Below are 26,470 nucleotides of genomic sequence, written 5' to 3'. Positions count from 1 at the left end.
GAGAGTGCTGAGCAGGGGCTTGAGGCCAGTGGGTGGTCTTGCTGGAGGGCCCTGGCATTGGGGGGGAAGCACCAGTATGGCTTGGCTTGCTGCCATAATGTTTTTCTGTGGCCTCCTGGTCACTACTGTGAGATGGGCATACTGGTCTTGGAAGGTTATTGCCAGGATGTCGAATTGGGGACACTGGGCCATGGGTCTGCTACTTTTGAGTTTCAATAAATGCTTTAACTCCTCTACCTTCTACTTAGAGAATTCCTTATATCCTGCGATTCTGGACCATTCAGGCATATTCATGGTTATCTTTGAAGTCATGAATTCTGCCTTCATGATATAAGCATACCTCTCACCATAATAGCATTTTATCATGGGACTTTAAAAATACTCTTTGCTCTTTATTACTTTCTGACTTCGGACTTGACATTAGGACTAGGCTCTGAGCACTTCTTGAGGAAAGGTCTGGGCTGATCTTGTTGCTGCTTTCATGAGGGTTTTGTGTGTTGTGTTATTCCAGGTTTTCAGGGATAGCCCACGCTGGAGACCAAGAAGCCTTCAGTGCTTCCAGCATGGTCTGATACAGCACAAAGTCTGATCACTGACCCACTGATTTGAGTTTTGAAACTAGCTTGGATTTGATTCAGAGCAACAATAGGGTCTTCTTGGACTCAGCCACTATTAGTCAGCTGGCAAGCTTTGATGGTTCAGAAAGACAAGTACAAGTTTCCTTTGCATCTGGGATTTCTGCCTAGGCTATTCCTGTGCATGGTTCACATTGGAATAGAAGCTGGGACTGAAACCCTGTTCCACTCCTGGGGTCTGAGCCACATATCTACTGCTTACTTCTGAACTTCCTTCTTGCTCAGTATATAGCCCAGAACTTGTGACTACCTCTCACTTCAGAATGCCACTTCTGGGCTTAGATCCCTTCCTCTGTAAATCAGTGACCCAGAACTGGGCAACAAAGTTTCTAATTGGCACCTGTTCTCATACCCTGTTGTGCCCCAGTACAAATCTGGAATGTCCTCTTGTCCTGGTATACAATGTCTTCTTTGCTTTGGAGCATTTTGTACTGTGTGTTCCTGGCCATACCACTTCCTCTCAAGATCAACAGACATCTCTGTCTGTCTCCCTCTCCAAACCTGAGTTGGAAAAATGATTCATTGTGACTTTTTCTTAGATTTTTAGATTAGATCCTAGTCAAAATTTGGTCTATTTTTTCTAGGTCTTTTTGGAGGAGTTTTAGAGGTGGAGGAGCTTTACTCTTCCATCTTGACTCCATCGCGGCTCTACCTGTAGGATTACACTCAACTTTGTAAGGTAATTAGGTGTTCTTAGTTATAAACCCGTATCTTTTGCCTTTTGGAATATTGTATTCCAAGATCTCTTCGTAAGATCTGTGTCATCCTTATTGGCTTCTTGGGATTTGAACTGCTTGAGGTTTGGAGTATTTTTTTTTTTTTAATGTGGAAGCTCTAGGTTTTGATTTTTTCTTTTGGGGTTCTTTTCAGTGGATTCTTTCTATCTTTGTCCTCTGGTTGTAAAAGATCTTGGCAGTTTTTATTTGTGATTTTTTGATACAGACATCTGGACTCTTATTTAAAAGTCATTGTTTTTGGGGAAATCTAGCAATTCTTAAATGTCTTTATTTTTCATGGAAGTTACTTTTGAATGAAGATTTTATCTTACGTTTACAGTCTTTTAATTTTATTCTAATATTTCTTGGCTCATGGAGTCATTGATTTCTGTTTAGTCTTTTTTTTTTTTTTGGTTTTCAGGGCTTCTGTTATTTGGTGAGGTTTATTATTTTATGTTCTGTGCTGTTTGTTCTTCTTCCACTCGTTTTTTCTAGAGCTTTTCTTTCATTAAAAAATCTTTTGCTTAATTTAGTTTAGGGATTCATGTAATCTTTGTGGAAAAGCACTTTTCCCCCTTTGAGTTGTAGCTTGCAGTGACTGAGATACTTCTCTTCTTCTATGTTGAATATTTGGACATTTCTAGACCTATAATAATTCTTTATAGTGGTCACTGTCTTACTTAATTTACTCATCTTGCCAGCTTTGCTTCTTGAAATAGGGCTTTGTGCCACATGGGCTCTGCCTCCCACTGTGCTTTTAGGTAGGTTATTGGCCATGACCGGTTGACAGCTGGGTTACTTAGATTTCTGACTTCTACAACTCGGGGTTCACATCCCAGGGTTAAGACTTCCTGTTCATCCCCCTAGGTACTTGAGGTTCCTGGTGCTAGATATCAAGGCCCTTTATATCATCTCAGGAAGCAAACTAGGGACCCTGGAGCTCCTGGACGCAGATTGTTGCCCTAATCAAATTGCTCACCAGCACTCCCAGTTTCTTCCAAAGACCATGCTGTGGGTTTGCAATCACCTTGGGGTTTTCTCTGAAGATCCCTCTCCTCTTCCTGTCCCAAATACAGAGTCTTTTGTTTAAACATGTCTTTAATTCCATTCTTGTCATGTTGTGAGCTTGATGATTTATTTGCTTGTATTGGCTTTGATTGTGGCTCCCTTCCCTATAGCCCATAGGCTATTGAGTTATTTTTTGTCCAGTTCTGTGGTAGGCAGACATCGCTGTAATATCTTATTGGACTTCTTGATCATTATTCTCTTCTCTGGGTATCTGTGATACTGCATCATGTTTCCTTCTCTAATTTCTTTTCCTCTCTTTTCCTTCTTATCCTCCCTATAGTTTTTTCCCCCTTAATACTTATTCCATTAGTAGAAGCTTGTGAGTGATACAAAACTTTTCTCTTCATAGGTAAAAATTCAGTAGTATTTCTGTGTTAATAAGGAGTACTGAAAAGAGTATCGAGTTTGACCTTAGAAGACTTTGGATTAAGGTCTAGCTCTGAGACTAGGATAATTACTTTCCCTGAATCTCTGTTTTCTCCTATGTGAAATGGAGATCTGTTAAATAAACCTGTTAACTGTTTGTAATACTTAGCTCATACAGTTCCTCATACAGTCATGGCATTTTACAAACTGAAGTGCTATGTAAATGTGTTAAATACAGTTGTTTGTCTGAAGAAAGTTGTACTCTGCTGCTTCATCATGATGCCAATGGAGTATGAGGTCTACCCTGCCAATGATGACTGTTTTAAGACTTCTATAGCTAAGTAAGGAGATGCTCATTACCATTTAGCTTGGTCGGTAGGTGGTGAGTTCTTTGGTTGTGACAACTGATGAAACAAAAAATACAGAACGGTCTTCATTTTATGCAGTCCACTCTCTATTTTACAGAGATGGGGAAGAGTTGCTAAAAATAAAAAAAAATACCCACAATTTTTGATGATTTGTAAACATTAATTTAGTTGTCATATGATAAAGATTGTTGGTATCAGTGCTTGGTGATGGAGCTATTTTTTTTTTTACCTTCTTAAAGAATTTTAAGTGCAACAGGCAAATAGCCATTTCAACAAAATTTTAGCCTCTGCTTTAACCTTTTGGCATATAATGGGGATGTGAAATATCTGATGTTAACTGCCCAGGTGGCTTAATGTCATCTGGCCTTTTGGGCAGGCACCAAGAGTTCACAAAACCTCTGAGGCATACAGTTGTAAATCTTTACCATAGCTTTTTAAGTCCTGAATGACAGTATCCCCCAAAGTTCACAACATAGGCTCTTTACATAAAATTTGTCCTCTGTATATAAATCTCCATTCTGAATTTTCTTCCTTTTTTTCCTATTTGATTCAACCAAAATGTTTTTTTCTTACATTCATTGATAAAGCTTTTAATTTTCTTTATTAATTTAAAAAGCAGATGAGTTGATCATTGAATTTTTTTCTAAACAACGTGGTTGTCTTATATGGCCTTTATTAGATTTTTTTTTTCTCTTTTGGGTTACTGGCTTTTGTTTAGAAAGAGAGGTTCCACATGCTGTATAGATACACAACATTAACATTATTGCAGAATTTGCGACTTTTCAAGACATTGCTAAGGGCCAGCAATGCTTTGTTTTTGCTCTTGGTTATTTTGTTAAAATTTTGGAAAGTATTTTGAGAAGTCATTTCACCTGAATCAGTGATCGAATACTATGTAATCAAATGTTAAATTGTAGTATGTGAATACTGTCAAATGAATGCTGTAGCAGGCCTTTGAAAAATTCTTAGGTTATCTGGAGAGAAAGGAGGGAAATTTTAGATGGAAGTGAAAATGCTGTCTGTCAGGGTATAGAAAGAGATAAGAATTGAACCAGTATTTGAAGGGTCTCGAATACGAAGCATAGTAAGTTGGCCATGATGCTATGGACCCATGTGCTAGGGAGTCATTTAAGGGTTTTGAGCGGGGGAGTAACATAATGAAAAGAATTTCAAGAAGATAAATCTGGTGGCATTGGGCAGGGTGAATCAATGACATCAATTCAAGGATTATTTTAAATAATCCAGTTATGAAATGATAAGGGCCCTGGATTAGAATGGTAGAAAAGAAAGTATGAATCTAGGAGAGTCTGCTTTAGGTAGAAAATAGAATCAATGTTGTGACCTTTCCTTAACTTGGTGTAGTAATTTTGACCAGGTAGTTTGGACTTAGGTAGTCTTGGTTTCATGTTGCATATTTTTTGCTACTAAAAGCATGGGATATAAATTACTTTGTTTTGTTTTTATAAATCTGTCACTCAAATTCACTAATCAGACAACTTATAGATGTTCATTTGTAATGCTTAATATAAATGCCATATTGTTACTCATTTTCTCTTCCATGCATTGCATTCCTCATATTTTAAGTCTCATTTGAAATGTACATTTTTCTAATTTAGAACCTTTTAGAAAAATCAACTGAAAGGGAAACTCGCCAAGAATATGCCCTGGCCATGATTCAGTGCAAAGTTCTGAAACAGTTGGAGAACTTGGATCAGCAAAAGTATGATGATGAAGATATAAGTGAAGATATAAAATTTCTTTTGGACAAACTTGGTGAAAGTGTCCAGGATCTTAGGTATGTTGCAGCATGACTTAATTTGAATAAATTTATTTTAAGATTTTGAGTGTATACACGTAGGAATGCATATATTTTAGGCAAATTGGTAAGAGTAGTATTGAATAATTGTATTTTAAAATAGAATTAGACAAAGATTCAACCCTTTTCCTCCCTCACTCCCAAATACAATTTATTACACATGTTAAAAGCTAATGCAATGGTGGGTTACAAAACTAAGAGTATGATCTAATGGAGATTTTATTTTGGTCAAGGAGTGTGGTGACGAGATACATATGCAGATATAATACTCAGTAATGTGTGATAAAGGCATTATGAAGGTATAAAAGCAAAGTTTAAATAATATTACAAGAGGAAAAGATTATTTCTGACTAAGGAATGGGAGGGAGTCAGGATACAAGATTTTGAAAGGTTTTATGGAGCAATTACATTTTAATTGAGTAAGAATTTATTTAGGAAGTTGGTGGAGTAAGTCAGAGAACTCCAGGATCTCCAAATTTCCTCCACAAAAAAGAATGAACATCACCTTAAAGTGAACGTAGAGTGGCAGAAATAAATAAAAGTCTCAGTAAAGCAGTTGTCTTCCTAAGCTAACTTGAAACTCCTGAATGTTTTTGCTTTCTTGTATTTAAAAAAATTGTTTTATTGATGCTCTTTTTAGAGAAGGAGCATCTTTGTCACTTCTCATTAATTCATCTCCCAACCGCAACCAAAGAGAAGCCCTTCTTTTTAACAAATACATGTAGTCAGATAAAACATATCCACACTTTGACTACATCTAAGAATATGATATCTCTTTCTGCATCTCTAATCTCTTACCTCTTTGCCAAGAGATAGGAGGCTTGCCTTGTTATCAATATTCTGAAGTTATGAGTGGTTGTAGAATTGATCAGATTTCTCAAGTATTTTGTAGCTATAATAGTCTGATCATCATGGAAATTATTGTTCTGGTATTGCCCATTTTGGCCTGCATCAGTTCTTGTAAGTTCCTGAGCATCTCCGAATCCAACCAATTATTACATTCATATACAACAATCTGTTCACACATGCACCTTAATGGACACCAGTTTATTCTTTGCTATAACAAGAAGTGCTGCTATTTTTGTGCATGTGGATCTTCTCTTGGAACTTTTTGGTGTGTATACATGGTAGTGGTATTTGGTTTTTCCAAATGGTTGGACCATTTACAGCTCCAGCAATAGTGTTTTAGTAATGTGCCTGTCTTCTGATTGGCCCCTCCAGTTATTTTCATAAAGACCTTTTGTCATTTTTTTTTTTTTAGAATTTTAGTTTTAATTTACATTTCTCTTGTAGTATGGCATTTTTTATATGGAGATCTGTAACTTGCATTTCTTCATTTGAAAACTGCCTATTTCCTTTCACCATTTATCAATTAGTGAATGACTCTTGTTCTGATATATTTATATTAATTCCCCACATATATTGATTGTCAGACCTGTTGCAGAGATTTTAATCTCACTTAACAGATTCTATCCATTTAACAGATCTACTCTCTTAGTTTAACTTGTGCAAAAGCTTTTAGTTGCTATTTAAAAAAGTCCATTTGTCTTTGACATGTCATCTAACACTTATTTAGTTAAGAATTCTGCCCCAGGCGTAGTTGTGAAATATCTCTCTTCTTTTCCTCTGATTTATTTATATGACATTTTACATTTAGATTTTATTTCAATTTTGTGGGTTTTTTTTGCAAGTTACATTCAAACTATGTTATTGTGTTTTATTGTTTTTTGATTTTATTTACCTAATATGTTCTGTTGATCAACTCTTAAATTTCTTGACCAGTACCCAGACAGTTTCAGTGATTACTATATTATAGTATAGTTTGAGATTTTGTACTCCTAGGCCCCCATTATTCTAACTTTTTTTATACCCAGAATCAGTCTTTGCTTCTGGAATGCTTGAAAGTATTTTATTAAAGGTCCATTTTTTTCATTATGGAATTTTATTCAGTTTTGTGGGATATGTTGTTCTTGGCTGTAAGTCCTTTTTTTCTTTTGCCTTTTTGTATTCCAACTTTTTATTTTATTGTAATTTTTGGGTATGGCCCCAACCAGATTTGGGTCTCAACTCCTGTAATTTTGTGTAGACTGGAAGAACTCACTGGTTTTTCTCTTTGGTTTTTTACTGAATCCTTTTATCATCTGATACTCTTTATTTGTCATGCCTGAGCCCTGGGCTTCATGGAGCTATCTTTGCCAAGAAGTCCTCATGACACACATTTTCCTGAATACTTAATGAAGTAAAGATGACAGTGCTCACCAAATTTCTTTGAAGCCGTTTTTTCTGGTATCATTAGACTTGAAATACAGGAACATGTGCTAATTTACCTGAGTCCTTTAACTGATGACTGTCCTGGTGATAAATGTAAGAGTTGGTTCTCTTTCTCCCTCCTCCTGACTCATTTGCTTTCTATGGAAATAAATGTCAGTTACTTCCTACAGTGCAGTTTGAGGATAGCATGGAGACATAAGTGATACTTTGTTCAGAACAGTTGGAGATTTTAAAAACCATCCACTTCTAACAGCTAATTATTATTTTTAAATTAAAGGGCTTAGTGCCTAAAGACATTGTTCAAGTTCTGAATTCATGGCAAAAATGTAAATTAACAGTATTGCATTCATGTTTTCCTATTTATGATCATAGAAATTTTAGAGTTGAAAGAGTCCTAGTAGGCTATTTAGTTCAACTTGTTACCTTTTTCATGAATTCCCTGTACAACATTGCAGATAAATGGTCCTCCAGTTTCTATGTGAACACCTATAGTAAGAGGGGATTCAGTGTCTCACAAAATACCGCATTCTATTTTCAACCATTCTTAATTGTTAGGAAGTTCTTTCTGTCACTGAACCAAAATCTACCTTTTTGTAACTTCTATCTATTCATCTTGGGTCTGCATTGTGGACTTAATATAGATTTAGTCTAATCTCTCCACTAATTGCTAGGTATTATGTTCTCCCTCCCCTTCCCTAAGTTGTCATTTTTTAAGGTTACAACACTACTTTGCAAATGAATTGGAGGTTCTTTTACTATCCATTATTCTTCTCCCTAGATTTCCTTCAGCTATGAATATAAAATATGAAATTTGTCTGAGTAGTGCTTCTATTAATGCAGTATGAGATTCTCTTCCCTCTCCTCTTTTTCGGGGTCCAGACTTGTCATTTTATCAGTAAAGGGTAGTAGTTCTCAAGAAGACCACACTTTGAAGGTATATGAAGCCAAAGCTATTTTCATAATAATACCTGTATGTTTTAATTTCTACTATGGTAAATATATTTATATATGACCCACATAAACAAAAGCTCATAGGGATTCCTCAGTAATTTTTATGCATGTAATAGAGTCCTGAGACCAAAGAGTTTGAAAACCATTGGCATAGGGAATTCTGATTTAGAAACTCCTTTAGTTCACTTATATCATGTATTCAGTTGCCCATTACAGCCTGAGAGTTTTGCCTGGACCCACTGAGAAGTTCAGTGACTTTCTCATGGTCAAACAGCTAGGTGTTCCTGTCTCAAAGCCCAAGTTTCTCTCCACCCTGTTATCTCTTAGGAGCCCATTAATTCGTCCTCTTCTCCTTTCTTGGGCAGGGAGAGTTGGGGGTTGGTGGGCAAAGAGAAGGATGGTGATTTGAGGGTAGGGAAGCTACAACACCATATAGAGGCCTTAAATGAGTTTTTTTGTCACCTAAAACTTAAGGTATTTTTCTCAACATGTTAATGCGTTCTAGTTCTCATTTCATTCTGTATTCTTTTTTTTAAAATTTATTTATTTATTTTTGGTTTACCACACATGGTTCTACATAGTTTTGAGTTCCAGATTTTCTCCCCTCCCTCCCCCCTCCCTCCCCAAGACGGCCTGGAATCTCATATAACTACCGTGTATAACTTCGCATTTAATTAATTTATACACTAGTCAAGTTGTGGAGAAGAATTATGACCAATGGAATGACTCATGAGAAAGAAGAAACAGAACCAAAAAAGCAAAACAAACAAAAACAAAAAACCCAAAAACAAAAACAAAAGAGAAGCAAAAAAAGCAAGCATGTAGTGTGCCTCAATCTGTATTCAAACTTCATAGTTCTTTCTCTGGATGAAGATAGCATTCTCCATCGTGAGTCCCCTGGAGTTGTCCTTGCACCTTAGGTTGCTGAGAAGAGCGAAGTATGTCAGGGTTGGTTCTCACGGAATCCATATATCTGTGGTTGTGTGCAAGGTTCTCCTGGCTCTGCTCTGCTCACTCAGCATTATGTCGTGTAGGTTTTTCCAGGTTGTTACGAAGTCTGCATCATCCCCATTTCTTATGGCACAATAGTATTCCATCACCTTCATATACCACAGCTTGTTCAGCCATTCCCCAATTGATGGGCATCCCTTTGATTTCCAATTCTTGGCTACCACAAAGAGAGCCGCTATAAATATTTTTGTACATACGGGTCCCTTTCCCTCTTGTGTGATTTGTTTGGGATACAACCCTAGAAGTGGTATTGCTGGGTCAAAGGGTATGAACATTTCTATAGCCCTTTGGGCATAGTTCCAAACTGCTCTCCAAAATGGCTGGATCAGCTCACAACTCCACCAGCAATGCAACAATGTTCCAATTTCCCCACATCCTTTCCAGCATTTATTATTTTCCTGTTTTGTTATTTTAGCCAATCTGACAGGAGAGATGTGGTATCTAAGAGTTGTTTTGATTTGCATTTCTCTAATCAGTAGTGATCCAGAACATTTTTTCATATGCCTATAGATAGCTTTAATTTCTTCCTCTGAAAACTGCCTGTTCATATCCTTTGACCATTTCTCAATTGGGGAATTCATTCTGTATTCTTGTATTAGATTCTTTGTACTTATGTTCAGGGCTTATATTTATTATTCCCATTACAATTCCTGTTAGAAACACAGAATTTCAAAGTTGGAAGGGACCAGAGAGATCACCTAATCTAACCTTTTCCCAAATAAGAATCCCTTTTATAACACACACAAAACTTCAGAATCTGTAGTTTTGCTTAAACTTCCCAAGGTAGCCCTTCTCACCATTGGATAGTTTTAATTTTAAGCAAATTTTTCCTTACATCAAGTCTAAATACTTTTCTTTGAATCTCTTAACCACTGTTTTTAGTTCTGCCTTCTATGGGCCAAGCAGAGCAAAGCCACTCCTTCTGCTGACAGTTCCTCAGATACTTAAAGACAAACACATTTTTATCAGTACCTAAAGATGTAAATATTTACTCGGTAACCTGGCCTAGAATTTTACTGGGGACTTCTATCAAGCACATTGGTTTATAGATTTTGGAATTTACCATTTTCCCCTATCAAAATTGGGGCATTTGCTCATCTCCAGTCTTCTGGAATATCTTCATTATCGACAGATCTTTAAAGGTGATGGATTATTGTTTCATGATCAAAAATTAAAAAGGATTCTCCACCCGTCATCCCCTAGCATCTTTGATCCTTTAATTCAGAAAGGCAGATGCAGTTTCCTGGGATAGGAGATTTGAACTTACTTGTTTTTGTGCTCTAGCTTTCCTAGTCTCTCTTAACCATATTTATTCTACCTTTTCCAGTAAAAAGATGGTTCTTTGTAATTAAGAAGACAGAAGAAAAAAAGATGTTTGAATAGTTTGGCTTGCCTCTACATCTTCTTTACTAGTTGCTTTTCCCTTCCTAGTTTTTCCTTCTCGTAGTAATAACTTTTTAAGCACTTTTTATTTTCTCTTGCTTTTCACAAGTCTGTTCTCATTTTTGTCCTTCTGACACTTTTCTTATTGAACCATTCCACTCTTCCATTCTTTCTTAGTTATAGGACTCTGTTTCCATATTTTATATATGACCTTCAAAAACCCACGCTTGTCAGAGAGCGCCCTGTTAAATTATACTCATCCTTTTACAAGGTTCCTCACTTCCTTCATCCTTCATAAAACCATAATTTTTGAGAGATTTTCATTCCTTTTTTAGAGCCTTTGACCATGGGATCATGATTGTCTTTTATTTAAACTTTTGAAATCTGCTTCCTAATTTTTAGGGCATATATCTGTATTCAGGGTTTCACTCCTTGTCTGTCACAAACTTTAATTATAAATGTTTATTCGGTAGATTCCATTTGCATCCTCTTCCAACAGTCATTTCTTTCTTGATCATCTGTATTCAGTTCAGGATTCCTTTCAATGCACTCTCTATGAAGGTCTTAGATTATCAGAAAGGCACTCTATAAATTTATCTGCCATTCTGTATTTAGCAGAAGAGACTTCAACTAGTTGTTTGGATAGTTGAGAAGTTCTTCATTAACCACTTTATCTTACATCTACCAGTTTTCCTGCTTATGTCACAAATAATTTTCTTTTTCTGATGCATGGTAAGCACAGAATGCATGTTTGTTGACTGACTACCTGTTCCTTGCCTTCCGTTTTCAGCCAGATGTTCTGCACTGTGCTTCCCCTTAGGTAGCCCATTCTACTTTTGTCCAGTGTTACTTACAGGGAAAGTATTCATAGAACTGAAATCAGTCTCTGGAATTTCTTCCCTTTGTTCCTAGTTCTGCTTCTAGCTTGCTGATTTTTTTTTAACAAAACTTGCTTCGGTCCTCTTATAAAGGATAGGCCTTCAAATAGTTGAAAATAGTTATCTTTGTTCTTTTTAAATGACATAAGTGCATTTTTCCTCTGATATTCTAATTGTGAATCCTGTGTCATCAAGTCTAACTTATACTTGTGAAGTCATATATACATCCCTCTACCTCCTAGTGTTATATAATTTTGTTTACTTAGTGTTTCCTCATAAAGAATTGAAAGACAGACACTGATTTTAAGTGAGATCTACCTGATACCAAGCATTTTAGCTTGACTAACATTTCATACTTACGATTAGGCATGCTCATGATTAGGTTTGGCAGTGAAAGTAGCATCAGATTTGGGGACAGAGGACATGAGGTCATCTGCTAGCTACTTTTAGATAAATCAGCCTCTTTGGATCTCAGTTTTCCCATCTGTAAATGAAGAATTTAGATGATCTCTGAGGTCCTTTTCAGCTCTAAATCTATGAGCCTCTTGTCTCTTCCAGTTCTACTATCTTGTGACTTCATGTACTTATTCATGTCTGGTGCCATACTGTCCTAAAAGTGAGTTTTACTTAAATTTCATAAAAGATACTATGAAAGTTTTCTTACATTTCAGTGTTATTAGTAGTTTCCTTATTTTTGATATGGTTTTTGTCTCATTTGAAGTTCAGAATATTTGAATTTGTGTTACTGGGGGTAATGGGAAAACCTTTTGGCTCGGGCTTTGAATTATTAGAGACTTAACTGTTTAAATTCTTTTTAAAAAATATTTTTATAGCTCATTTGATGAATACAGTTCAGAACTCAAGTCAGGAAGGCTGGAATGGAGCCCTGTTCATAAATCAGAGAAATTTTGGAGGGAGAATGCTCCGAGGTTAAATGAAAAGAACTATGAGCTGTTGAAGTAAGTTCTTACCTATTAAAAAAAATTTGTCCTTGAATTATACTTCATGTTTAGATTCTTTATCTTGAAAGGAGTTTGTATTTCTTTAAAAGTTTTAAATTAGCAAGCATTTATTAAGTACTTACTATATTCCAGACACTGGATATACAAATACAAACGTGAGACAATCTGTCCTGCAGGTGCTTACATTCTACTGGAGTGAAGAACATGGCATGGTCACAGGTAAAAACAGGAAACATGCTAAATATGTGCTACCTTTTGCCCAGAGGACTTGACTCATATGGATCTAGGTTCATTTTGGGAGGACTGTGATTTATGTACTTCTAATAGCACCTAATGGCACTTTAAAAAATCTTTTATATTCATTTTAAATATTTAAAAGTTACAATATTTGCCTATGATATCTTTCAGGTAAATAATTATCATAATGAACAACTCACAAGAAATCCAGACCTGATAAAAATACGTATCTAATACCAAGGAAAGCGTTTATTACAAAATCCTTTTAACTAAGGCAAAGCTTGATTTGCTTTCATGTTGAGTGAAAATTCAACTTAAAAATATCTCTTTTATGTATTGTTACCTTGAAGGAAAGTGATAGGGCAGAATCTTTGTTCTCTTGTGATATGTCTGTCTTCAAACAAGAAAAGATTTATGTTTTGTGACCTCGTTCATTAAGTTATTGTAAGAAAATATTTTATAAACCTTAAGAACCATATAAATGTGAGGAGGTTGTGGTAGTAGTAATTTCTTCAAGATCACATATATGCTAATGGACAATGATAACTAAAGTTGTCAGCAGGTTAAACTGAAGTTTATGTTGATTTAATTTTACTTTTATAATGAAGATTTCTAAAGCCCTCCTTTATGATAAAAATTGCAATTATCAATAATCATTTACTGTGTAACATTTTACTGTAGGTATATGCTAAGAATTCAGAATATAAAGAAACGTAGCTTCTGCAGATAACAATATTTATTTTGTGTACATATGTACATAAGATTGCAAAAAGGCTAGGGACAATGAAAAGAAAAAATTCTTAAGTTTTGCATCATAATTATTTATTCATATATATGAATATGAAAATAAGCTTCTTGAAGATAGAAACTATATCTTTTGTCTTTGTAGCCCCATTTACGTTCCACAGGGCCTTGTATATAATATGCACTTAATAAATGTTGATTGATTTTCTATCAGTTATTGTGATTTAATTAAATTAAATATTGATTTTGATAAATCAGTTATTTTTGATATTTGAACTAGTTATGCTGTTAATCTGTTTTAAAGTTGTTACTTTTCTTGTACACCATATTACTGCTGTATTATGTTTAATTTCAAATGTCAGCTTTTAAAGAGAAGACTGTTCATGAACATAATGGAAAGCAGTTTTGTGTAGTGGATCTAGTCTGGGAACTAGAAGAAGAGCTCTGTTCAGATATGTCCCTGACATTTACTAACTGTATGACAGTGGGCAATTTCTATGACTCAGTTTCCTCATAATTCCTACTTTATAGGGTGGTTGTAAGGCTCAAATAAGAGAACAGATGTTTAAGGCTTTATAAAATACATATATTGGTCATTACATTCTTTATAAATTAAAAATAATGGTACTAATCTTAAAGGATATCTGTTCCACATAATTGGGGTAGCTAACTAGATGGCTCAGTGGATAAAGTGGTAAGCCTGGAGTCAGGAAGATCTGGGTTCAAATCCGGCCTCAGACACTTGATAGCTCTGTGAGCCTGGGCAAGTCACTTAACCTTTGTCTTAATCCATTGGAGAAGGACATGGCAGACCACTTCGGTATCTTTGCCAAGAAAATCCCATGGACAGTGTGGTCCACAGGGTTATGAAGAATCTGGCACACCTGAACGATTAAACAACCAATTTGGCATAATTCTAAAAACAATGTATTGTAGAAACAATTTTAAACTTATTTTTTAGATAAACTTTTAGGCTTACTAGAAATGAAAGGCAAGTGTTCAAGGCTGCCTGTCTGTAGGAATCAAATACTTCCTTTCTTGCCACAGGAGCCCCCTCCTCTCCAGCTTGCTACATGTGATACCCTTTTAGCTGGAATGGAATGGAATGAAAAAGCAGATATAAAACTTACTATATGCCAAGTACTTCCTTAAGCACTAGGGATACCAATAGAAAAATCAAGATAGTCACTGTTCTTATGAGATAGTACATAAAGGACAGCTCAGTTTTATGGCTCACAGAGAGGCCATATGGTACCTAGGTTCTGGCAAGTAGCAGGGGAGATGGCAAGTCCCCAGGGACCTGGGGGAGCAAAGATAGAGCAGATATTCTTTAAGCAATAGGATAGTGGGTTCAAGGGTCAGACTTTGGGTTACCTCTGGCAGAACTGGACATTGTTTTGGGGTTCAGCATCTAATGCCTGGTGGGAACTAAGCAGTATATCAGTGGGAGTTAAGTTGGGGAAGGAGAAGATCCCAGTAGTTGGGTTATCTGTTTATATGCTGGTGTTAGCAGTAGTGGTGGTGCTGTTCCCAGTAGTTGGGTTATCTGTTTGCATGATGGTATTAGCAGTATTTGGGAAAAGCACAAAGCCTGTACTGGTTTGCAGGCATTTTCCTGGGTGGGCCCCAAGTTAATATTCTTATGCTTTTATAACTCTTACACAATTTAAATTGCTCCTAAGGTTCTGGATCTGTTAACGTTTTTTATTCAAGCTGAGTCTGAGATGTATGTATTTTCTTTTGGCATTGAATCTGTAAGTGTATTCATAGTTTTATAAGCATGTATGTAGAACTCCATTTCATTGTTATCGTATAAGTACTATCCACTGACAGATAGGTGTATACTTACTGTGGTAATCAGAGAAACAATAATGCTATGTGTATAATTGTCTTCTTTGGTCAGAGGCCTGAAGTTGAGATTGTTAACTCAATGGGCGTTTGCTTGGTGTAGTTACCAAGCCAAATTTTCAGGTCATAAGAGGAGCTAGTAACTGTATCTTTCATGTTCTCCCTTTAACTAGTCAAAATATGCCAGAACTAGTAATAAATCATTTAGCCAGTAAATTACTAATTTAAAAAAATGAGATATTTTGGGCCTTTCAGAGATAAAAAATGTCTCTGCCCATTAAAAGTGCTGTTTTTGGACATGAGAACCAGTAAGAATTATTCACTAAGCTATCAGCAGTGTCAACTTCCTAAGTTATCTTTATTCATAAAAGACTTGATAGCAAGCTTTTTGTGTTTCTTTTTGGTCCATAATGAAAATATTACCTTGAACTTTTGTACATATTAAATTAAATTAAATACTTTTGTATTTAAATCAAGGTTCTGCTTGCTAAGTTTTATATATATACTTATGAGATTATCCCTCTTTTCTTTTTCTTCCCTTAATTTTGCATAAAACTATTTGAATACTGTTAAATATTTATCCAACTTAATATTGCTTACTTGTTAATACCAAAGACCTTAAAACAAGAGCTCCATTTTTGCAAAACAGAGATACTGAGAGGCAATATGGTATAGTTGATAAAAAACTGCCCTTGGGACTTGGAAAATCTGTGTTCAAGGCCTGCCTCTGCCAAAACTTCTAGGAAAACTGAAAAGAAATGTGGCAGAAACTAGGTTTAGACCAGTATTTTGTACCATTTGTCAAAATAAACTCTAAATGGATACATGACTCATACATAAAGACTGATTTCATAGAGGACAAAGGAAGGAATTACTTTACATGTCTATGGATAGATATGACCAATGAGTATCAGAAGATAAAGTGGGCAATTTTGGTTAATAAAAGTTTTTGTATAGACTAAACCAACACAGCTAAAACGATAATGAAAACAGAAAATTAGGGGTGAAGAGAAATCTCTGTAGCAAGCTTCTTTTGATAATGGTCTCATTTTCAATATATACAAGGAATAGATTTAAAATTTATAAAAATAAGAGATTTCTCAAATGATAAATGGTCAAAGGATATAAAAAAGGCAGTTTCCTAAGGAATCAATCAGATTTTTGTTAATTAGAAAAGAAAACATTAAAAAAGACTACAAGGTCATTCTCCTCAGCATTGAGCACCCATTACTGTCTTAGTAAATAATAATGCTTCATAAAGCCATTCATAAAACTAAGGTAAGGAGGTGGTAGTTGGGCCCATTCCTCTTATCTTCATCAGTGAATTTAGGAGATTAGGGTCCTAATCCGAGCTTCTGTCAGGTACAGGTTCGGGAGTCTTTCTCACTCTGAAACCTCCTTCTCTGTGTCTAACAATAATAATGATTACAGTAACAAACTACAATAATAGTAATACCAACAGCAGCAATAATAAAAACAACCATAGAGTATTTTAAGGTTTGCAGAGTGCTTTACAAATACCTCCTTTCATTCTTCTATAAACTCTTAGAGGTAAGACAAACAGAAGTTAAGTTTCTTACCAAAGGTCACATATATAAGTGAACATTTATAAGTGAACTGAGTGTAACTACTACTACCTGTACCACTTCCCTTCATTGTACTGTTCTTCAAGAAAAGAAATAAAGCCTTTGCCCTCCATAATCATCAGGCGAATAGATAACATGCCTTTTCCTTCCAGAACCTCATTCTGGACCAAACCCTCAGAAAAAAGTCCTGACTGGGGGCCAAGTACATACTCATGGATGAGGCCTATTTGATATAGTTGTGGTTAAGTCATTTCAGTTGTGTCCCACTCTTTATGGCCTCTTTTTGTGGTTTTCTTGTCAGAGATAATGAAATGGTTTGCCCTATCCTTCTCTAGCTCATTTTATAGATGAGAAAACTGAGGCATACAGGGTTAAGTGACTTGCCTGGGGTCACACAGCTAGTAAGTGTCGGAGGCTAGATTTGAAATTAGGTCTTCCTGACTCCAGTCCTGGTGCTATATCTACTGAGCCACCTAGCTGCCTAAGCTTATTTTTATATGGACCTCTGTACAGTCAATGCCATCCTAAAGTCTGGAGATACCAAAAAGATTTGTGTTTCTTTATGAGATTCTAAAGGCAAAAAAAAAATCTACATAATGGCCACCAACTATTTGTAGTCTCTAAATATGCATATGGTAGCACTGCATGAAGAACATTATTAGTCCATTTCTGTACCAAAGGGAGATTTGGCACTCTTGCTTGGCTTTTTAGGTACCTCTATCCCATTGGAGACTAATGAATATCAAAACCTTGACAAAGCCCATGGAGTGCTGAGGTACTGGTGCCTCTTAAAAACTAAAGAAAAGAGCCTCTTGGGGGCAAAGCCAAGATAGTAGAGAAAGGCCAGAAAGTTGTCTGAGTTCTCCCATTTCCCTTGGAAATAACATGAAATCAAACCTCTAAAAAAAACTCTTGGACTGACAAAATCCACAAAAAGATGGAGTGAAACAATTTTCCAGTCCAAGATAATATAGAAGGACTTCAGGAAAGGTCTGTCTCATTTGGGCAAAAGGGGAGCACAGCCTAGCACAGGTGGTGCCCAGGCAAGCCAGTGGGAGGCTCTTAACCGCAGCATAGATCAGCAACTGAGGCTCCACGGTTCTGGCTCAGCAGGCCAGCTGTGAGGCCTTCAGTCCCAGTGCAGCAGGCAAACTGCCAGCCCAGGGATGCAGGGCACAGCAGGTGTGGGCAAGCCACCAGCCCCAGATGCCCTGGCTCAGAAAGCCAGTGACCAGACCCTTGGCCTCCAGTGCAAGAAGCTTGGGACAGTGCCACCTGTACCCCAGGAGTAGAGCTCAGCTTTTAAAAAAATGAGCAAAAAAGAGAAGAAAAGGAAATGAACGCAATTAGAATAGACAAAGAGGAAACAAAACTATGGCTGTGTGGGATGATATAATGGTATACTTAGAGAATCCTAGAGAATCAACTAAAACTACTTGAAATAATGAGTAACTTTAGCAAAGTTGCAGGATATAAAATAAGCCCACATAAATCATCAGCATTTCTATATGTTACCAACAGAGCTCAGCAAGAAGAGATAGAAAGAAATTCCATTTAAAATAAATGTAGACAGTATAAAATATTTGGGAGTCTACGTGCTGAGACAAGCCTAAGAACTATATAAACACAATTACAAAGCACTTTTCACAGAAATGAAGTCAGATCTAAACACCTGGAAAAATATCAATTGCTGATGGATGGGTAGGCCACGCTAATATAGTAAAAATGACAGTTCTACCCAAATGAATTTACTCATGGCCATACCAATCAAACTACCAAAAAATTATTTTGTAGAGCTAGAAAAAAATGACAAAATTCATCTGGAAGAACAAAGGTCAAGGATATCAAGGGAATTTATGAAAAAAATGCAGAGGAAGTTGGCCTAGCCATACCAGATCTAAAACTATATTATAAAGCAGTAGTTATCAAAACTATTTGGTACTGGCTAAGAAACAGAGTGGTAGATCAGTGGAATAGATTAGGTACCCAAGACACAGTAGTAAATTATTATAGTAATCTACAGTTTGGTAAACCTAAAGACTCCAGTTTCTGGGATAAGAAATCTCTATTTGACAAAAACTGCTGGGAAAATTGGAAAATGGTATGGTGGAAATTAGGCCCAGACCAACATTTCACACCAAAAATGGGTACATGATTCTGACATATAGGATGATACCATAAGCAAATTAGGAGAGCAAGGAATAGTTTACTGGTGAGATCTGTGGAGAAGGGAAGAATTTATGACCATAAGAGATAGGAAACATTATGAAATGCAAAATGGAAAATTTTGAAGGATTTGCACAAACAAAACCAACGCAAGCAAGATTAGAGGGAAAGCAGAAAGATGGGAAACAATTTTTACAATGTTTCTGATAAAGGCCTCATTTCTCTAATATACAGAGCAACCAGTCAAATTTGTAAGAATACAAATCATTCCCCAGTTGGTAACTGTTCAAAGAATATGAACATGCAGTTTTTAGATGAAGAAATTAAAGCTATGTTATAGTCATATGAAAAAAATGCTCTTCATTGTACAATATTGCTATTACTATGTAGGATGTTCTCCTGGTTTTGCTCACTTCACTCAGCATCAGTTTATGCAAGTCTTTCCAGGTTTTTCTGAAATCTGCCTGTTCATCATTTTAGATAGATTAGATTAGAATAGATTAGAATACTACAACTTGTTCATCTATTCCCCGATTGATGGACATCCCCTCGACCAATTTTAGCTACCACAAAAAGAGCTGTTAGAAATATTTTTGTACAGATAGGTCTTTTTCTTTCTTTTGTTTCTCTTTCTGATACAAACCTAGCAATTGACCTAAAACCTTTTGGTGAACCATCTATTTCATTTCCTTTCTCTGTAACTTTTTACAGTAGTATTTTGTTCTTTCTAATTACATGTAAAGACAAATTTTAACATGATCTCAAAGTTAAAGCTAAAACAGGCTTAATCAAAAGAAAAAAATAGGGAAACCATACTATGTGTCAACAGCTTTATTCAGTATTGTTTTAGGCCATTTAAAATAACTAGACAATATAAAATATCTGAGAGTATACCTGCCAAAACAGACACAGGAACTATATGAACATAGACATAAAACACTTTTTATACAAGTAAAATCCAATCTAAATAATTGAAGTAGTATTTATTGTTCATGGGTAGGTAAAGCTGATATAATTTTAAAAAATGACAGTTTTACCTAGCTAATCTCTTTGTTAATCTATTATAATTCTATTATTACCTAACTAATCTATCTATTATTCTAGGCCATCCCAATTAAATTACTGAAAAATTATCTTACTGAGTTAGAAAAAATAATAACAGTTCATGTAGAAGAACAAAAGGTCTGGATCTTGAAAGAGAGTAGGGAAAAAAAAACCGTAAAGGAAGCAGATTCAGCAGTATCAGACCTTAAACTATATTATAAGAGAGCATGGTTGAAGTATAAAAAGGACAATTTTGATTAATTTAAATTAAAATTTTCTTGTATAAATAAAACCTATGCAGCCAAGAATAAAAGGAATGCAGAAAATTGGGAAAAAACTTTCATAGACATTCTCTCAGATAGGATGTGATTGTGTTGGAATATTTTGGTGGTATAGGAAATGATAAACTGATTCATTTAGAAAAACATGGAAAAACTTGAACTCTTGGAGGAGGATGGTATCCATCTTCAGAGAAACAGAGGACACGTGGAAATAAGTATAGTATGGTCTTACATATATGTGTATGAGTTGTATGTGTGTGTGTGTGAATGTGTATGTATGTATATATGTATATGTGTGTGTGTATGTGCATCTCTGTGTGTGTGTGTGTGTATTTCTACACTTAATTCTAGCCTTCTTGAGGCTGGGGTTGGGAGGGTTAGTAAAAAGTGTGCAGCAGGGAACAAAAGAACCTTCAAGGAAGCAAAGAAAAAAAGCTGGGCAGCTTTGAAAAAAATATGCAATATTTATTATATAGCTTTTCTTGAAATGGGCATTGTTTTGTATTGAATTTTCTCTTATGTTCTACTGTGTATATGATAGTGTTTTTATTTCTTTTCTTGTTTTGTATTTAAATTTAAAATAAATTTTAAAATTTACCAAAAAAAATTAATTTTTTTTTTTTTAGGATCTTGACAAAGCTTCTGGAGGTGTCGGATGATCCACAGGTCTTAGCTGTTGCTGCTCATGATGTGGGAGAATATGTACGACATTACCCCCGAGGCAAACGGTAAATGTCTTTTCAGTATCTGAGAAATACCTACCATCAGTATTTTTATTTTAATGTAATAGAGCCTCTTCTTTTTCCTTAAAAATATTTTTTCTTCATATTTGAAGGGCCATTTGCATTACAGTTTACTCATGGCTACCTCAGTTGAAAAAACATTTAAGTTCCTGCTGTGTGTAAAGCACTGTCATGCTGGCATTGAAAATACAGAGTTGGAGAACAACACAGTCCCTTTTGTGAGGGATTTTGTAGTCTTAATAGAGGGGATGAGATATCATGATCTTATAGTAAGGTGGACTGCTGCAGTCTCTGCTTCTAATGGCCTTTTCTCATTTTTCATTGTCCTTGCAGCATTTGACCTTCCCAGCATTGCAGTATCATGTTGTTCTTTTTTCTCTCTGACCATTCGTTTGTTGGTTTCTTTTAACAAATGTTAAGACACAAGTGAAATAATTTGTATGCAAGGGTCAATTTTTTGTAGGGTGGTTAGTGAATTCTTCATTTTAGGGGTTGTATTTCAGAGAGGGTTCTGCCTCTTATAATTAGGGAAGACTTCATAGAAAAGTGACTTACTAAGTGTATTGTTGGAGACCATTTCAGTTAAGGAACATAGTTAGACATGAGGGAGGATGATCACATTTTTGGGACAGAGTAATCAAAGAAGAACAGAGGGAGAGTGGGTGACTAAAAGGAAATGAATTAGGTATACTTGTGAAATACTGTACTTTTGAGAGTGAGGAACCTAGTTCTAATTTTTAATGTAAAAGAAGGCAACTCTAAGTTTATTAGGAGAATGTGTGATAGTGTTAGAGTCGATAAAACTGTTTTAACAGTAGCTTTGATTATTTGGACTAGGTGTATGTATGGTGTAGAACAGGTTCTGAACCTGAAGTCTGTGAATTAAAAAAATATTTTGATAACTGTATTTGAATATGATTGGTTTCCTTTATAATCCAGTGTGTTCCCTTTTATGCATTTAAAAACATTGGTTTCAGAAGGTGTCACAGACTTTATCAGATTGTCAAAGGGTCTATAACACACAAAAAGTTGAGGTCCTGCTGCAGAGAAGAAGTTGTAATGAACAAGATGATGACCAAAGATTGAGATGAGCAGTTTATGATTATGGGCATGTTTGGTAGATCATAAGATTATAGATTTTGAACTGTAATACATCTTAGAAATCATTAAATCCAATTTTCTTATCTTATAGATAAGCATATGGGGCCCAGAGAGGTTGAGCCAGTGATGTCAAATTCAAATAGAAACATATTCTCATAGCTTCATATTGACTTAGAAAACCACAAATTAACATCATCTATGTTGTATTATATTTTTATTTTGTTAAACATTTCCTAATTCCATCTTAATCTGATTCTTACCAGCCCACAGGCTTCGGTTTTGACACGTCTAGGTTAAGTGACTTGTCTTCGGTCACACAGGTGGCAAAACCAGCATTTGAATTTAGGTCTTCTGTCTCCAAATTCAGGGCTTTTTTCTCTGTACTTTTCTGATTGAGTAGATTAGTTGTGTATTTAAAAGAAATACATGAAATATTCTTGTTAAGTAAGGATATTTTAACAGTAATGGAAAGTAGGTAGTATCATTAGAAACCTTAACAACATGTATTACATGTAATTCGTATTTTCTAGATTTGTTGTTGTTGTTTTAACTAAGTTCTACCCCAACTTTTGACTTTTTCTGTAAGGTAGTCAGAACTTTAAAATACAAATGTCATAATATTAAATTCTATTAAATTACAGCTTAACCTTTAACGTTGGTTTCCTTTTTTCCTTTATGATTACAGAATACATTATAGCCAGCAAATTACTACTTCCTGCTCCTTTGCTAACCTTTTGTTTTTAAAAAAGTTTAAATTTAATTTAAAATTTTTTAAATTTTAAATTAAATTTAAATTAGATTTAAAATTTATATTGCTACTTTTCTTTTTTATGCTACTCTAAACCACATCTAATTCAGTACCACAGTTTGAAAGCATCGATTCTGTGGTACTCATCTTTCATCATAGCTCAACTCCCACAGCATTGCTGCTGGAAAAACCATAGCTTTGACTGTTTATGGACTTTGTTGTCAAGGTGATATCTCTGCTTTTTAGTGTGCTGTTCAGATTTTCCATAGCTTTCCTTCCAAGGAGCAAGTGTCTTGTAGTTTCATGGCTGGATTCTCAGTCTGCGTTGATCTTTTGCCCAAGAATATAAAATCTGACACTGCTTCCCTTCCTTCTCCTAGTATTCGCCAGGAAGTGATAGGACCAGTTCTCAAGATCGTAGTTTTGCAGATGTTAAGTTTCAAGCTAGCTTTTCCACTCCCCTGTTCTATCCTCATCAAGAGGCTTCTTAATTCTTCTTCACTTTTTTTCATCAGAGTGGTAATGTCTGTATATCTGAGATTATTGATACTTCCTTGCAACCTTAATTCTGGCTTTTGATTCATCCAGCCTGGCATTTCATATGACGTACTCTGCATATGAGGTAAATAAAGTGACAATATACAGCCTTGTCATACTCCTTTTTCCCATCTTAAACCAATTGTTCATGTTCAGTTGTAATTGTTGCTTTTTGACCCTTGTACTGGTTCCTTGGGAGACAAGTAAGATGATCTGGTACTCCCATCTCTTTGAAGACTTGCCACATTTTGTTCTGATCCACACAGTCAAAGGTTTTAGTGTAGTCAGTGATATAGAAGTAGCATTGGACTTTCCTTTCATCACCATAGGCATCCACAGCTGATTTTCCTTTTGGCTTTGGCCTAGCTGCTCAGTTAGTACTGGAGGTATTTGTAATTGTTTCTGCTCTTCCCCAGCAGTGTGTTAGATACCTTTTGACCTGAGAGGCTCATCTCTCAGTGTCATATCATTTTTCATTTTAATACTGCCCATGAGGTTTCCTTGGCAAAGATATTGGAGTGTGGGACAGTGAGTAGAGCACCGGTCCTGAAGTCAGGAGGACCTGAGTTCAAATCCGGCCTCAGACACTTGACACACTTACTAGCTGTTTGACCTTGGGCTAGTCACTTAACCCCGATTGCCCTGCCTTCCCCCCTCCAGAAACAAAAATAAAACAAAGATATTGGAGTGGTTTGATACTTGTATTTCCAGTGGATCCCCTTTTGTCATAACTCTTCACTATGACTTGTCCATCTTGGGCAACTCTGCATGGCATAGCTCATAGTTTCATTGAGACATGCAAACCCCTTTGCCATGACAAGGCAGTGATCCAGGAGGGACCCTTTCAATTAGCTTCTTCTATATCAATCATAGCATCCTCATTCTTGTTGCTATCTTGTATTGACCTCCAGGTCATGCTTTTTCCTTCTTTAGTGAGTTTTGTATCTGGATTATTGATTTCCTGGCTACATCTGCCTCATTGTACTTACTTGGGTACCTAAATATTCATGGTAGTTAGTTACTTTTCAAAAGACTAACTCTCATGTAATCTACCTTCTTAACTCCAGTAACCTCCATTTTCACTATACCTCACCTGCCTTCCTCTTTCCTCTCCTTTCTGTCTTGGACTTCATTATCATCTCAAACTGTTCCTCTCCAAACTGTTGACCTAAGAAGATTGTGCTCTCTGGAAACTCCAGATGTTTCACTTTTTCCATTGCCACACTTTTCACAACCTGTATTTCTTCTAAAATTACTTTTCAAAGATCATCAAATGAATTGTCTTCCCTCATTCATCATCTTTCTTGACCTTTTATGTATTTGGCACTGTTGACTAGCTCTCTTGTCTTCTTTGACATTGCTCTTTTGTGTTATCCCCTGTGTTTCTTATCTCTCTTGTTTTGTCTCCTTAGCCCATTCCTTCTACCTGCTAAAGTGTGGGAAACCTAGAAAGTTCTTTCCTACACCTTCTTTTCTCTTTATAGACTCTCCCGTGGTGATGTTACCAGCTTCTTTTGCTTCAATTATTTCTAAAGAGTTTAGTCTGAAATCTAGATGTCAAGACTTAATTTCCTATCCCATTCACATCCCCTTATCCCCCAACTCCAGTCATGTATTAACAACTGCTCTCCAGACAGTGCTACCTGGATATTCTACCAGAACTGTAATCAAAACTGAACTCATAGAATTTGAGAGTTGGAAGGGATGTCAGCAGCATCTGGTTCAGCCTATATGTGAAGGAGATCCCCACTATAACATACCCAACAAATAATCATCTGGCTTCTGCTTGAAGGACCTCCAAAGAAGAGGAACCCATCATTCCTAGAAGGCTGCCCATGCCACTTTGGGACAGTTCTGTTTGTTGCAATGGTGCATGAATTATCAAGAACAAAGTAAAATAATTAAACCTTACAATTTTTCATATTTAAAAAAGTAACCAGAACAACTTTTTAACATGCAATCTGTCCTCATCCCTTAACACTTGTTAAGATCACAAGATTCTTGGTGACTACCTCCTAAAAAGAACCTAAGTGCTGTTAGGCAGGTAAAAAGGAAAACCAGGAAGAGGTAGTATTGTTTATGTAAAAGTTTTCAAATTGCTTGTAATCACTGAAATTGTCTATTGTATCTCTTGTGATTCCCTCCTTGTTAGCTTAACAATTCTTCCTCCTTGGCTTCAGCATCATTGCACTGACTGGGGAAGAATAGCTATGGACTCTAGGGTAGTAGATTCATGTGAAAGGATGGAGTCTCCAAACCAATCTTGACTAGGGCTAGGCCTGGGGCATTCACTCTGACTGATAAAGGATAGCAACCCTTCTAGGGATCTGCTGGGTGACCTTGGAAAGGGAGGCACAGTGTTGTTGTTTCACTGATCTGCACCAAAGTAACGCCAGACCAAGGGCACTGGGTTCCTCTGGGTGAGGCCCCTCAATAGAGCTAGTGCTGAGGCTTCACAGTCTGTCCCCTGCATGGCTTTGTGAATATGCTTCCCAATACATTGGTATGATGATAATACTCTTTTACTCAGAAAGTTTTAGTGCTACTCATTCCCTAGTAAAAATAAAGCACAAACTACAGGCTCTACTATTTAAATCCTGCCATTATTTGGATTTGGAATTAGAGGGTCTGCATTCAAGTCTCAGCTCTGCCACTTCCCATGTGGATGACTTGGGCGAGTTAAGTCACCTCTTTGAGCCTCAGTTTCTTCCTCTATAAAGTGAGGACTGTGAACTAGGTACTCACCTCTGGGGTCCTTTCACCTGGAAATAGAAGATTCTATTACATCTGATCCCTGCTTTCTTCATCTTAAAGTAGGGACATAGGGGCAGCTAGGTGGCGCAGTGAGTAGAGCACCAGCCCTGGAGTCAGGAGGACCTGAGTTCAAATCTGGCCTCAGACACTTGACACATTTACTAGCTGTGTGACCTTGGGCAAGTCACTTAACCCCAATTGCCCTGCCCAAAAAAAAAAAAAAAAAAAAAAAAAAAGGAGGGACATAAACTATCTT

General features: G+C 36.2%; 1 protein-coding gene across 2 annotated transcripts in view; it reads left to right on the top strand.

Annotated features, from left to right (window-relative positions):
• The window catches only part of ATP6V1H (ATPase H+ transporting V1 subunit H), a 126,037-nt gene that overhangs the window by 62,560 nt on the left and 37,007 nt on the right, over nucleotides 1-26,470 (top strand). For both annotated transcript variants that reach the window (XM_036736186.1, XM_036736178.1), the window contains 3 exons: nucleotides 4,770-4,948; nucleotides 12,297-12,422; nucleotides 20,958-21,059. In XM_036736186.1, the coding sequence (XP_036592081.1) occupies nucleotides 4,770-4,948; nucleotides 12,297-12,422; nucleotides 20,958-21,059 (407 nt within the window). The remainder of the gene's footprint in view (nucleotides 1-4,769; nucleotides 4,949-12,296; nucleotides 12,423-20,957; nucleotides 21,060-26,470) is intronic.

The sequence above is a fragment of the Trichosurus vulpecula genome, chromosome 1 (genome assembly GCF_011100635.1).
Source record: "Trichosurus vulpecula isolate mTriVul1 chromosome 1, mTriVul1.pri, whole genome shotgun sequence".
NCBI classification, from domain to species: Eukaryota; Metazoa; Chordata; class Mammalia; order Diprotodontia; family Phalangeridae; genus Trichosurus; species Trichosurus vulpecula.
The sequence above is the reverse complement of the archived record's forward strand: the minus strand, read 5'-3'. Positions and strand labels throughout refer to the sequence as shown.